Source organism: Scyliorhinus canicula, chromosome 2 (genome assembly GCF_902713615.1).
Source record: "Scyliorhinus canicula chromosome 2, sScyCan1.1, whole genome shotgun sequence".
Classification (NCBI taxonomy): domain Eukaryota; kingdom Metazoa; phylum Chordata; class Chondrichthyes; order Carcharhiniformes; family Scyliorhinidae; genus Scyliorhinus; species Scyliorhinus canicula.
The window spans coordinates 277,153,385-277,168,037 of NC_052147.1; the positions used below are offsets into that span (position 1 = coordinate 277,153,385).

Sequence of the window (14,653 nt, forward strand, 5' to 3'; positions counted from 1 at the left end):
ACTTGTGACACTAATAAAGATCAACTACACCTTACAGCATAGTTAAACACTAAGAATCAAAGTGAATTCCTGAGAGCTGGGGCATACCTCGATTTGCTCCCAGGAGGAATGAACGAACACTCAAGATCATGTGATGTACAGAGGAACTCTCCAGTGGAAGAAAATAAGAAAGGCATTCAAAGTATCAGTGTTTATGTTTTGTTGAGATTGTTCAACGTAAAGTATCAGTATTTACAAAATATAATGTTAAGTTATTATTGTTTAACTCTTGCATTTTTTGTTTAAAATGTTAAATTGTGTGGTGTCGTTCTTTACTGGGAGTTTGAATTTCTTTTGAAAAATCTCCACCAAGATTATGGCACTTCTTCTGATCTCTTTTCTTTTCTCCTCTTCAGCTAATCAAACATTTCGAAGTCAGGCCAGACCCTTCCGGAGCGACGGTTATGTCAAAAACCAGGACGTTGCTTAGCCCGGCAAGCCCCATCAACTTGGAGTTCATCGACAGGAAGTGAACAAATGACCGACCATCTGTCTGGCCTGTCCTTGCCCTGTAATACTACCCATTTATCCCTACCCTCTTCTTTCTGTCAGTCAGCCAACCTTCAATCCAATCTAGTACTCTACCCCAATACCCTGCCATCCCACCTGCTGGATTAGTCTTTTATGCGCCACCTTGCCAAATGCCTTCTGGAAGTCTAAATATACCACATCCACAGGTTCTCCATTATCCACTTTGCTGGTTATATCCGCAAAGAACTCAAGCAAGTTCATCAAGCATGACTTACCCTTCATAAAACCATGCTGACAACGGTGGATTGATCTTTGTCTTTCCAAATGTTCAGTTATCCCCTCTTATTCCAGCAACTTCCCCACCACAGAGGACAAGCTAACCATTCTATGGTTTCCTACCTTTTGGCTCCCTCCTTTTTGAGTAGGGGCATCACGTTAGCATGCTTCCAATCCACCGTGGCCCTTCCAATGGATACCTCTCCATTCACCTGAGGAAGGAGCAGCGCTCCGAAAGCTCGTGTTTGAAACAAACCTGGTGGACTTTAACCTGGTGTTGTAAGACTTCTTACTGTGCTTTCTCTTTAAATACCTATAGAAGCTTTTGGTAGTAGTGTTTATATTTTCAGTAGTTTCCTTTTGTAGTTCATCTTAGCTCTTTTGATTTTTAAAACATTTTATTTGGTACACATTCAGCCCGCATCAACCTGTACCTCCATTCCACCAGATCACAGCTGCTCTGTGTCTTAACACCGTCAATCTAACTTGGCCGGGACAGAATGAGACGTACGTCTCGTGCCACAGGTTGCACAGTGAACGACCTGTTTTAGAATTCAGCAAAGGGGGAAACCAATAAATGGATTAAAAAAAGAAAACTCGGGAGGGGGGGGGGGGGGGGGGGGGGGGAATGATCAAGAAATGCAAAAACACGTCAGAATGTATTAAAAGGAGGAGATTAGCAAAAGTAAACCTTTGAGGCAGAGACAGGAGAAATGATAATTGACAATAAGGAACTGGCAGAGAGAGTAAACAAATTATATCCTAGAGGTTTTGAAGAGATAGTTACATAGATAGTGGATGGAATGGTTTGGAGATTCCAAACCTCCCTGATTATAGAACAGTTCCTGGGGCATTATTCCAAAAGCTGGAGAGAAAGAAAATTGAGACTCATAGGCCAGTTAGCCTGGAATACTTTTTCAGGAAAATGCTCGGACCTTATACTAGGAAGTGTTAAGAAAGCACTTCAATAACCATCTGACTCGGCAGAGTCGACATGCGAGAGGAAAATCCTGTTTGATGAAATTACCAGGATAGGTAAGGGGTGATAGATATGTTGTATTTGGATTTTCAAAACACATTCAATTAGATGCCACTCATGAAGTCGTCGCACAAGGTTAGGGCTCGTGGACTGAGAATTTGTTAATGGATAGAAAATCGCGAGTAGGGGTAAATGGGTTATTTTTGAGTAGGCGGGCTGTAATTAGCTGGGTACCACAACAATCAGTGTCTGGGCCCTCGACTAGTTATAATCTATGTTATGGGCCAAGGTTTAGAGAACCCCAAAGTGTATCATGGAGTTCACCTGACGCAGAAATTTAAAAGTAATTTTTAAAGCAAAACAATTGTTTATTCTATGAACTCAGTTAAGCTTTTGAAAACATACAGTGAACATCTTAGCGACCATCAATTCAAATACACCCCCCAAAGAATACAACATTCTAGGTAATCCTTAAACTTTCCTTTTAACATCCATAAGACAAAATGAACCCTTTGTACAGAAAGACATCAGGTTTAACTTCACTACTGAGAACAGTTACCACGTTGCAGTCACCAAATGGACACTCATTAGCGTGCAGAGATTCACACACATCCTGCTGTGACTGCAGCTTCTCCAAAAACTAAAACCAAACCAAAAACACAGACACACCCAAGCCTTTCCTCAAAGTGAAACTAAAAAGCAGAGCCAGAGCTCAGCTCCACCCACACTCTGACATCGCTGCAGCCACTTGAGCAGACAAACATTTCTTAAAGCGACATTCCCATGACATCTATATCAATGACTTAAATGAGCAAACAGAGTATAATGCATCCAAACTTGCTGCTGACAGTCGGGTAGGAAGTGAGGAGCAGGCAAAGAGGCTGCAGAAGAATCTAGATAGGTTAATGGAGTGGAAAAAAAGATGGAAGGTGGAGTATAATTTGGAGAAATACAGACGTAAGAAAAATAATAAAGCAACAGGCTTAAAAAATGTTGAGAGACTTGTAAATATTGGCATTTAGAGCGAATACGGCATTGGGGAGGTCACACCTGGAGTATTGTGTGCAGTTTTGGTGTCCTTATCTGAGGAAGGATGTTCTTGCTGTGGAGGGAGTGCAGCAAAGGTTTACTAGGCTGATTCCTGGGATGGCAGGACTGTCACATGAGGAGAGACTAAATCGGTTAGGATTATATTCATTGGAGTTTGGAAGAATGAGAGGGGATCTCATAGAAACTTACACAATTCTAACAGGATTAGACGGGGTAGATTCAGAAACAATGTTCCCGATGGTGGGGGAGTCCAGATCTAGTTTGAGGATGAGGGACAAACCTTTTAGGACTGAGGTGAGGAGAAATTTCTTCACCCAGAGAGAGTGGGGAACCTGTGGAATTCGCTACCACAGAAAGTAGTTGAGGCCAAAGCGTTGTGTAATTTCAAGAAGGAATTAGATATCGCTCTTGGGGCTAAAGAGATCAAGGGCTAGTGGGGGAAGGCGGGATCAGGGTATTGAACTTGATTATCAGCCATGATCATAATGATGGCGGAGCAAGCTCGAAGGGCCGAATGGCCTCCTCCAGCTTCTATTTTCTACGTTTCTATGAATCAGTTATTCTTGTATAACAATCACAGAAAGTTTTCAGCAAACAATTAGGAAGAGGCGAATTGGACATCAGCCTTTATTACAAAGGCATTGAAGTAGCAATGTAGTCTTACTGCTTTTATATCGGGCCATGGTGAGACCGCACTTGGGAGAACTGTGTGCAGTTTTGATCCTGAAACGTGGAAGGGCGGATTTGCCGTGGGGAGAGTGCAGCAATGGTTCACTGGACTGGTTGCTGGGCGGGAGGCCAGTCCTTGAGATTCTGTCCTTTGAGGAGAGATGCTCTACATTGGACCTAGTTTCCCTGGATTGTGAAACAACGAGGGTGATTTTGCTGAGATATTTAAAAAGACTGAAGTGCTGGACATGGTGAATGCTGAGAGGTTATCCGCCCTGACTGCGTCAATTGAAAAACATGAGGATTCTCCCTCTGTGTACCCGAACATGCGCCGGAGTGTGGCGACGAGGGAACTTTCACAGTAACATCATTGAAATGTTAATAAGACTATGAGACGTAGGAGCAAAATTAGGCCACTCGGCCCATTGAGTCTGCTCTGCCATTCAATCATGGCTGATATTTTTCTCATCCCCATTCTCCGGCCTTCTCCCCATAACCCCTGACCACCTTATTAATCAAAAACCTATCTCTGTCTTAGAGACACTCAGTGATTTGGCCTCCACAGCCTTCTGCGGCAAAGTGTTCCATAGATTCACCACCCTCTGGTTGAAGAAATTCCTCCTCATCTCTGTTTTAAAGGATCGTCCCTTTAGTCTGAGATGGTGTCCTCTGCTTCAAGTTTTTCCTACAAGTGGAAACATCCTCTCCACGTCCACTCTATCCAGGCCTCGCAGCCTCCTGTAAGTTTCAGTAAGATCCCCCCTCATCCTTCTAAACTCCAACGAGTACAGACCCAGAGTCCTCAACCGTTCCTCATACAACAAGCTCTTCATTGCAGGGATCATTCTTGTGAATCTCCTCTGGACCCTTTCCAAGGCCAGCACATCCTTCCTTAGATACGGGGCCCAAAACTGCTCACAATACTCCAAATGGGGTCCGACCAGAGCCTTATACAGCCTCAGAAGTACATCTCTGCTCTTGTATTCTAGCCCTCTTGACATGAATGCTAACATTGCATTTTCCTTCTTGTGTAAGCCTACTTGTGACACTAATAAAGAATATTATTATTAGAAATTTATTCACTCGGGATTGGGGGGTTGGTTGTCAGCTTTTAGAATTCTGCCCCCCCCAGAGAGATGTGGAAGTAGAATATATTCAAGACAGAGAGTGATATATTTTGTAGCACTCGGGAAATTAAGGGATTTGGGTAGAGGGCAATGAGTTTATTGATCAGCATATGGCCTACTCCCATCCCGGTTATTTCCTTAGCGGGTTTGGGCACCGCGGGTGGGTTACGGGATGATGTAAAATGAGTCGCCAAAAGGTCTCCAGAAACAGTCCCCAAAGACCTTGGGCTGGATTCTCCCAAAACAGGGCTATGTCCCCACGCCCGCGTATACACGCTGGCGTTGCACTCCCGGGTTTCCTCAAAAAAAGATAGACCGATTCACTTACCGTCAGGGAGCTGGCAGGGGCCTGGAATAATTCACGCAGCTTTAGCTGCGGATACGGCACCCTGCACTTCCAGTTTCGAGTCCACGCACGCACACGGTGGCGGCCTCCAACGGCCATGCCGAGCGCTGTGGTGGACTCGGACCGCGCTGACAGCTCCGTGATGTAGGACCCCCCCCCCCGATTGGCGCCGCAATGCAGCCGCCAAGCGGGAGTCCCAACCGGCCATACCATGTTAGTTCCACGCCATCGGGAACCCGGCCGGTAGGGAGCGGAGTATCGCTGGGTAGGCCTCTGGCAATGGCCCCCCCGGCCGCGCTGAGTAATTTGCGGACGCGCGGATATTCAGGGCCCGGAGAATCGCTGGAGCGGCGCCAGGCCCGATTCCGTCGGGAAAGTTGATTCTCCGCCCCCACGGCAAACACGATTTAGGCGCGGGGCTGCGGAGAATCCAGTTCCTTTTTTCCCGTTTCCGCCCTGGGTAAATTGTCGCTGCAGTGCAGTGTGTGGCCACATGAGGCTGGTGTAGAGGCCGGTGCCGTGGACTCTCTTGCCTCCCTGGCAGCGACTCCGGTTTTTACAGCAGCTATTCGGCAGTCGGTGGTGGGGGGGGGGGAGGGTGCATCTGTTCAAGTACAGCTCACAGGAAGGTGGAGATGATCACACAAAGACCCAGGCTTCAGGGTTAACGTTCCGAACCGGATGCATGTTTAATGTCTGCCGCTGCTACCCTTGTCAATGACCCTTGAATTTATATTACTATTGATGTTGTCGGTGTTGGCTGAATTTCTGCTGTTATTTTTCTTGTTGTTGTTTCTCCAAGTAACAACAAAAAACAGAAAATGTATTTTTATTTGCAATTATTTTTTCCCGCTTAACAATGCAGAAGTGCCAACAATGAACTTGGCGTGGGTCGCGAGTCGGCCATTTTGTAAAAGTGGGTGGTCAGAAAGCGGTTTGAAAAGCACTGGGTTAGCGGGTGAGGGAGAACACGGGACTGGGCTGCAATGCTGTTGACCCGAGAAAGAGCGAATTTGCATTGTTTGTAGAACCTTTCGTAACTTTAAGACATTCCAAAGTGCCTCACAGCCAATGACGTGAAGCAAATGGGAACTGAGCAGATGGTTTCCACACAATAATATTCCGCAGCAGTACAATAATGACAAGACAGTTGTTTTTTTTTTTAGAGGTATTGGATTGAAGAGTAAATACTGTTAAGAGCAGAAAAGGGAACTAACCCCTTGTTCTTCAAAACAGTGCCGTGGGATTATTTTATGTCTCACCCAAGAGGGTGAAAAGAGCCTGGGTTTAAATTTCATTTGTACCTCAGACACTGCAGCAGTCTCTCAGTGCTGGCACGGGGAATGTCAGCCTCGATCTGACGCTCGAGTCGCTGAACTGAGGCTGTGACCTCACAGCCATCTGAGGAGGAGGTGGGAGTTATCCCGTGGAACCGTCACAGAGATTTCAAGTAAGTTAAGCTGCCAGAATTCCAGGTGACCATAGGCTGCTCTGTCCTTTGAGGGGGAGAGCTGATTGGTGGTGATTTAACCTGGGGATCACCAGGGGCAAGGTTGAGAAGGTGGGGGCGGGGCCTTCATGAATAATCTCGGCCAGTACAAGAATTGAACCCACGCCGCTCGTCTTGCTCCGCATCACTAGCCAGCCGTCCGGCTAAGTGATCAAAACCAGACGGGGTTATTTACCATGTGATTAGAAGGCATTGAATATGCAATTTGGTTTCTGCAGATTTAAATGATGGAACGAGTTCAATATTTGCTCCAGGTTTTGTACATGTTGCCCAAGATTGACTACACTGTCTTCTCCCTTGCTTTTGTGCCATGTTATTTGAAGGATGGCCACAGCTCTGCTGCCATCTGGAGGTTGCTATTTTATTGCAGATATCAGAGCTAACACGCTATTCCGACTAAATAAAAACACATGCTGCCTTTGTACTGTTGTCTTTCATGAAATAGAACAAAGCGATCATAACGGAGGAGGCCATTTGGCCCATTCGGCCGTAGCTCAAAATGGGAAAGCACGACCTGCTGCAGTTACAATCTAAATGCACGGGGGGGGGGGGGGAGAGCCCTGGGACACGGGGGGGGTGGGGGGGGGGGGGGACCCCTGGGACACCGTGACACAGGGTCAAAGACTGGCAGCTGTCCTTGTGGGCGGGGCAAGGCAGGTGGAAACAAGTAGAGAAGGTAAGAGAGAGGTGGCATCTCTTTGGGGTCAGATTAACCAGCGACTGGAGATGTTGAAAATGAAACAGTTTTCGGTCAGATGTCCTGTGATTGGTTCCCAGTTTGCTCATCATATTGGCATCATATCGGTGCCAGAGAAGAACCAGGCAACGTGCCTCAATGACTACTGTCCAGTGGCCCTGACTTCAGTCGTAATGAAGTGCTTTGAGAGGTTGGTCATGAAGCGCATCACCTCCATACTCCCACAATGCCTAGATCCACTGCAATTAGCATACCGCCGCAACCGGTCCACAGCAGACGCCATCTCCCTGGCCCTACACTCATCCCTAGAGCATCTCGACAGCAAGGACTCCTACATCAGACTCCAATTTATTGGCTTCAGCTCCGCCTTCAACACCATTATCCCAGCCAAGCTCATATCAAAGCTCCAAAACCTAGGACTTGGCTCCTCACTCTGCAACTGGATCCTTGACTTTCTGACCTACAGATCACATTCAGTAAGAATAAACAACACCTCCTCCACAATAGTCCTCAACACCGTGCCCCTGCAAGGCTGCGTACTTAGCCCCCTACTCTACTCCCTGTGAGAAGTCTCCCAACACCAGGTTAAAGTCCAACATGTTTGTTTCAAACACTAGCTTTCGGAGCGCAGCTCCTTCCTCAGGTGAATGAAGAGGTATGTTCCAGAAACATATATATGGACAAATTATGAACGGGATATGGCGCTCGACTCATCGATTGACAGTTCCAACGCGCCACAGTAAAAAACTGCACCGACCTCCTCAGAAGACAAACACGGGACACAACCGACAGAGTACCCTTCGTCATCCAGTACTTTCCCCGAGCGGAGAAAAGACATCTTCTTCGCAGCCTTCAACACATCATTGATGAAGATGAACATCTTGCCAAGGCCATCCCCACACCCCCAGTACTTGCCTTCAAACAACCGCGCAACCTCAAACAAACCATTGTTTGCAGCAAACTACCCAGCCTTCAGAACAGCGACCGCGACACCACACAACCCTGCCAGGGCAATCTCTGCAAGACATGCCAGGTCATCGACATGGACAACACATGAGAACACCACCCACCAGGTACACGGTACATACTCGTGCGACTCGGCCAACGTTGTCTACCTCATACGCTGCAGGAAAGGATGTCCCGAAGCGTGGTACATTGGCGAGACCATGCAGACGCTACGACAATGAATGAACGGACATCGCATGACAATCACCAGGCAGGAATTTTCCCTTCCAGTCGGGGAACACTTCAGCAGTCAAGGGCATTCAGCCTCTGATCTCCGGGTAAGCGTTCTCCAAGGCGGCCTTCAGGACGCGCGACAACGCAGAATCGCCGAGCAGAAACTTATAGCCAAGTTCCGCACACATGAGTACGGCCTCAACCGGGACCTGGGATTCATGTCACATTACATTCATCCCCAACCATCTGGCCTGGGCTTGCGAAATCCCACCAACTGTCCTGGCTTGAGCCAATTCACACCTCTTTAACCTGGGGTTACCCCTATCTCTGGATCTGTAATGACTTAATCACCTGCTAATGCTCGCATTCTGAGCATTGTCTGGCATATTTGAATTTGTCTATATATGTTTCTGGAACATACCTCTCCATTCACCTGAGGAAGGAGCAGTGCTCCGAAAGTTTGTGTTTGAAACAAACATGTTGGACTTTAATCTGGTGTTGTGAGACTTCTTACTGTGCTCACCCCAGTCCAACGCCGGCATCTCCACATCATACTCCCTGTACACACACACTGCATGGCAAAATTTGGTTCCAACTTCATCTCCAAGTCTGTTAACGATATGACCGTAGTGGGCTGGATCTCAAATAACGAGTCAGCATTCAGGAGGGAGATAGAGAACCTTGTGGAGTGGTGCAGAGACTACAATCTATCCCTCAATGGCATAGATTGACTTCAGGACTTCCGGAAGCAAAGTACTGGACACACCCCTATCAGCATCAACAGGGCCGAGGTGGAGATGGTTAGCAGCTTCAAATTCCTAGGGGTACACATCACCAAAAATCTGTCCTGGTCCACCTACGTCAACGCCACCAACAAGAAAGCACAACAGCGCCTATACATCCTCAGGAAACTAAGGAAATTCGACACGTCCACATTAACCCTTACCAACTTTTACAGACGCACCATAGAAAGCATCCTATCGGGCTGCATCACAGCCTGGCATGGCAACTGCTCGGCCCAAGACCGTAAGAAACTTCAGAGAGTCGTGAACACAGCCCAGTCCATCACACGAACCTCCCTCCCATCCATTGACTCCATCTACACCTCCTGCTGCCTGGGGAAAGCAGGCAGCATAATCAAAGACCCCTCCCACCCGGCTAACTCACTCTTCCAACTTCTTCCATGAGATGTTTCCGGCGGGATAGAGGGGGATGTAAAATGTGCGGAGGAGTTGTGCTACTGGTTAGGGAGAATATCACAGCTGTACTGTGGGAGGACACTTCAGAGGGCAGTGAGGCTATATGGGTAGAGATCAGGACGGGTGCAGTCACAATGTTGGGGGTTTAACTACAGGCCTCCCAACAGCCAGCGGGAGATAGAGGAACAGATAGGTAGACAGATTTTGGAAAGGAGTAAAAGCAACAGGGTTGTTGTGATGGGCTACTCTTACTTCACAATATTGACTGGGACTCACTCAGTGCTAGGGGCTTGGACGGGCAGAGTTTGTAAGGAGCATCCAGGAGGGCTTCTTAAAACAATATGTAGATAGTCCAACTAGGGAAGGAGCTGTACTGGACCTGGTATTGGGGAATGAGCCCGGCCAGGTGATAGACGTTTCAGTAGGGGAGCATTTCAGGAACAGTGACCACAATTCAGTAAATTTTAAAGTGCTGGTGGTCAAGGATAAGAGTGGTCCTAGGGTGAATGTGCTAAATTGGGGGAAGGCTAATTATAACAATATTAGGCAGGAATTAAAAAACCTAGATTGGGGGCGGATGTTTGAGGGTAAATCAACATCTGACATGTGGGAGGTTTTCAAATGTCAGTTGAAAGGAATTCAGGACTGGCATGTTCCTGTGAGGAAGAAGGATAAATACGGCAAATTTCAGGAACATTCGATAACGAGATATATTGTAGGCCTCATCAAAAAGAAAAAGGAGGCATTTGTCAGGGCTAGAAGGCTGGGAACAGATGAAGCCTGTGTGGAATATAAGGAAAGTAGGGAGGAACTTAACCCAGGAGTCAGGAGGGCGAGAAGGGGTCATGGAAAGTCATTGGGAAATAGGGTTAAGGAAAATCCCAAGGCTTTTTACACGTACATAAAAGCAAGAGGGTAGCCAGGGGAAGGGTTGGCCCACTGAAGGACAGGGGAGGGAATCTATGTGTGGAGCCAGAGGAAATGGGCGAGGTACTAAATGAATAATTTGCATCAGTATTCACCAAAGAGAAGGAATTGGTGGATGTTGAGCCTGGAGAAGGGTGTGTAGATAGTCTGGGTCACATTGAGATCCAAAAGACGTGGTGTTGGGCGTCTTGAAAAATATTAAGGTGGATAAGTCCCCAGGGCCTGATGGGATCTACCCCAGAATACTGAAGGTGGCAAGAGAGGAAATTGCTGAGGCCTTTACAGAAATCTTTGGGCCCTCACTGTCTTCAGGTGATGTCCCGGAAGACAGGAGAATAGCCAATCTTGTTCCTTTGCTTAAGAAGGGTAGCAAGGATAATCCAAGGAACTACAGGCCGGTGAGCCTCACGTCAGTGGTAGGGAAATTACCAGGATGTTCCCTGGTAGGGAAAGGTGTAGATGGAGTCAATAGATGGGAGTGAGGTTCATGTGATGGACTGGGCTGTGTTCACGACTCTCTGAAATTACAAGTCTCACGAATTTGATACAGTTTTTCGAGGAGGTCACAAAGATGATTGATGCAGGTAGGGCAGTGGATGTTGTCTATATGGATTTCAGTAAGGCCTTTGACCAAGTCCCTCATGGCAGGCTGGTACAAATGGTGAAGTCACACGGGATCAGAGGTGAGCTGGCAAGATGGATACAGAACTGGCTAGGTCATAGAAGGCAGAGAGTAGCAATGGAAAGGTGCTTTTCTGATTGGAGGGTTGTGACTTGTGGTGTTCCGCGGGGATTAGTGCTGGGACCTTTGCTGTTCGTAGTATATATAAATGATTTGGAGGAAAATGTAACTGGTCTGATTAGTAAATTTGTGGATGACACAAAAATTGGTGGAATTGCGGATAGCGATGAGGACTGTCAGAGGATACAGCAGGATTTAGATCATTTGGAGACTTGGATGGAGAGATGGCAGATAGCGTTTAATCCAGATAAATGTGAGGTAATGCATTTTGGAAGGTCTAATACAGATAGGGAATATACAGTGAATAGTAGAACCCTAAAGAGTATTGACAATCAGAGAGATCTTGGTGTACGGGTCTACAGGTTACTGAAAGGGGCAACACAGGTGGAGAAGGTAGTCAAGAAGGCATACTGCATGCTTGCCTTCATTGGCCGGGGCACTGAGTATACAAATAGGCAAGTCATGTTGCAGCTGTATAGAACCTTAGTTAGACCACACTTCAATTCTGTTTAATTCTGGTAGCCACACTACCAGAAGGATGTGAAGGCTTTAGAGAGGGTGCAGAAGAGATTTACCAGGATGTTGCCTGGTATGGAGGGCATTAGCTATGAGGAGAGGTTGAATAAACTTTGTTCTCACGGAACGAAGGAGGTTGAGGGGCGACCTGATAGAGGTCGACAAAATTATGAGGGGCATAGACAGACTGGATAGTCAGAGGCTTTTTCCCAGGGTAGAGGGGTCAATTACTAGGGGGCATAGGTTTAAGGTGCCAGGGGCAAGGTTCAGAGGAGATGTGCGAGGCAAGGTTTTTGCAGAGGGTAGTGGGTGCCTGGAACTCGCTGCCGGAGGAGGTGGTGGAAGCAGGGACGATAGTGACGTTTAAGAGGCATCTTGACAAATACATGAATAGGGTGGGAATAGAGGGATACGGACCCCGGAAGTGTCGAAGATTTTAGTTTTGTTGGGCAGCATGGTCGGCGCAGGCTTGGAGGGCCGAAGGGCCTGTTCCTGTGCTGTACTTTTCTTTGTTCTTTGTTCAGGAGATACAAAAGTCTGAGAACAGGCATGAACAGACTCAAAAATAGCTTCTTCCCCGCTGTTCCCAGAATCCTAAACGACCCTCTTATGGACTGACCTCATTAACACTACACCCCTGTATGCTTCACCTGATGCCGGTGTTTATGTACCGTAATTTCCGGACTATAAGCCGCTACTTCTTTCCCACGTTTTGAACCTCGCGGCTTATACAACGACGCGGCTTATTTATGGATTTTTCCCGCTTTCACTAAACCAATGAAATTGCGTAATGGGTTAAGGTAAAACAATGTAACTTTTTAGTTTACTGTTTAGATTAAATAGAGCGCGCTCAAACATCCCATCATTCTGATTACGGTAGTCATTTTGTCACCCTCATCATGGCAAAGACACGGAGAAATGCATATGATGCAGCTTTCAAGTTGAAGGCGATCGATCTGGCTGTTGGAAAAGGAAATAGAGCTGCTGCACTAGAGCTTGGTCTTAATGAGTCGATGATAAGACGTTGGAAACAGCAGCGTGAGGAATTGACTCAGTGCAAAAAGACAACTAAAGCTTTCAGAGGGAAGAAAAGCATATGGCCCGAACTAGAAAATGAGCTCGAAGACTGGGTCAACATGCAGAGAGCAGATGGCCGAGGTGTTTCAACTGTACAGATCCGACTGAAAGCCAAAACAATCGCCACCGCAATGAAGTTTGAGAATTTTAGAGGTGGACCATCGTGGTGTCTCAGATTTATGAGACGTAAAGGCCTGTCCATCAGGGTACGGACGAGTTTGTGTCAGCAGCTCCCTCCCGACTACGAGGAAAAAATTTCAAACTTCCGCAAATTCATTGATGCAAAGATAGCGGAGCATTCCATTGGCCCGCACAATATCATAAATATGGATGAGGTTCCTCTGACGTTTGACCTGCCTCTCACTCGGACTGTCAACAGGAAAGGTGAATCATCCGTCATGCTGAAAACAACTGGGCATGAAAAAACGCACTTCACCTGTGTTCTGAGTTGCACGGCATCGGGAGAAAAGCTTCCACCGATGGTGATTTTTAAACGCACGACGATACCAAAAGAAAAATTCCCTACAGGAATTGTTGTGAAAGTCAACAAGAAAGGATGGATGACGGAAAGCCTAATGCATGAATGGCATACGGAGTGCTACGGCAAGCGACCGGGAGGATTCTTTCACAGGAACAAGGCATTGCTCGTTTTGGACAGCATGAGGGCCCACATAACAGATTCTGTGAAAGAAGCCATCAAGAGGACAAACTCAATTCCAGCTGTGATTCCTGGGGGCACAACAAAGTATTTACAGCCACTCGACATCAGTTTAAATCGTGCATTTAAGGTGGCGCTTCGTGTTCAGTGGGAGGCTTGGATGACAAGTGGGGAGAAATCCTTCACTAAAACGGGCCGCATGCGAAGAGCAACTTATGGTCAAGTCTGCCAGTGGGTCCTGACAGCGTGGAGCATTGTTAAAAAATCCACTATCATCAACGGGTTTTGAAAAGCTGGATTGCTGCGTGTTGAAGAGGGCAGCATGAGCTCAGCGGGAAATTTGCCTCCGGATGAAAGTGATGAGAGCGACAATGAAAACAATCCAACATCGGATGAAGCAATTCTGAGGCTATTCAACTCTGACACCGAAGGAGATGACTTCAGTGGTTTCAGTGCACAAGAGGAGGATAGTGACTGTGATCACCTGGGTTGGTGATATCTTGATTACGATCAGTAATAAAAGACTTCTTTTTACACATGATTTATTTATTTTTAATGTTTCAAACTGATGATTCTATGTTAATCTTAAGAGCTTAATCGGATTGATTTCGCTCCACAGTGACCAATGACTTTCTTGGTAGGCTATTCTTTACCGCTAATTTTTTATTTTTGTTACAAGCCGTATTTCGTTAAAATACCAAATAGAGGGATCTCTATTTGTTGGGGTTTTGTTTTCTGCCCCTTGAATGGGGGTGGGTGGGTTTTGCTTACCAGTGTTCTGCTTACCAGTGTTCTGGGTTTTGGTTTTCTTTGTTCCTTATGGCCAGGGTGGAGAATGGATGTGGGGTTATTGGCGGATTGGAGTTTCTGTGACAAGATAGGCAGGGTGATTGACGAGTATGTGGGGTTTAAGTGCACGGGGGAGGTCTCATGATTGGTGGAGGCTCTGAAGGCAGTGGTGAGGGTGGAGATGATCTTGTTTAAGGCTAGGGTGGAAAGGGACGAGAGGGAGGAGTGCCAACAACTGACAGAAGAGATTCTGGAGGTGGATGGCAGGTATGTGGGGGACCCAGGCCTGGGTCGCCTGGTAAAGAGATGAGGTGAGGTTCGACTTATTGACCACGGGGAAAGCGGAGCGTCAGTTGAGAAGGGCGAGGGGAGCTGTCTATGAGTATGGGGAGAAATCAGGAC

At 46.9% G+C, this 14,653-nt stretch overlaps 1 protein-coding gene across 1 annotated transcript in view; it reads left to right on the forward strand.

Annotated features, from left to right (window-relative positions):
• The window catches only part of si:dkey-91i10.3 (cytochrome P450), an 86,579-nt gene extending 85,223 nt beyond the window's left edge, over positions 1 to 1,356 (forward strand). Inside the window, exon 9 of the mRNA XM_038790105.1 lies at positions 396 to 1,356. Within this exon, the coding sequence (XP_038646033.1) occupies positions 396 to 512 (117 nt within the window). The 3' untranslated portion in view covers positions 513 to 1,356. The remainder of the gene's footprint in view (positions 1 to 395) is intronic.
• Positions 1,357 to 14,653: the final 13,297 nt, after the last annotated feature.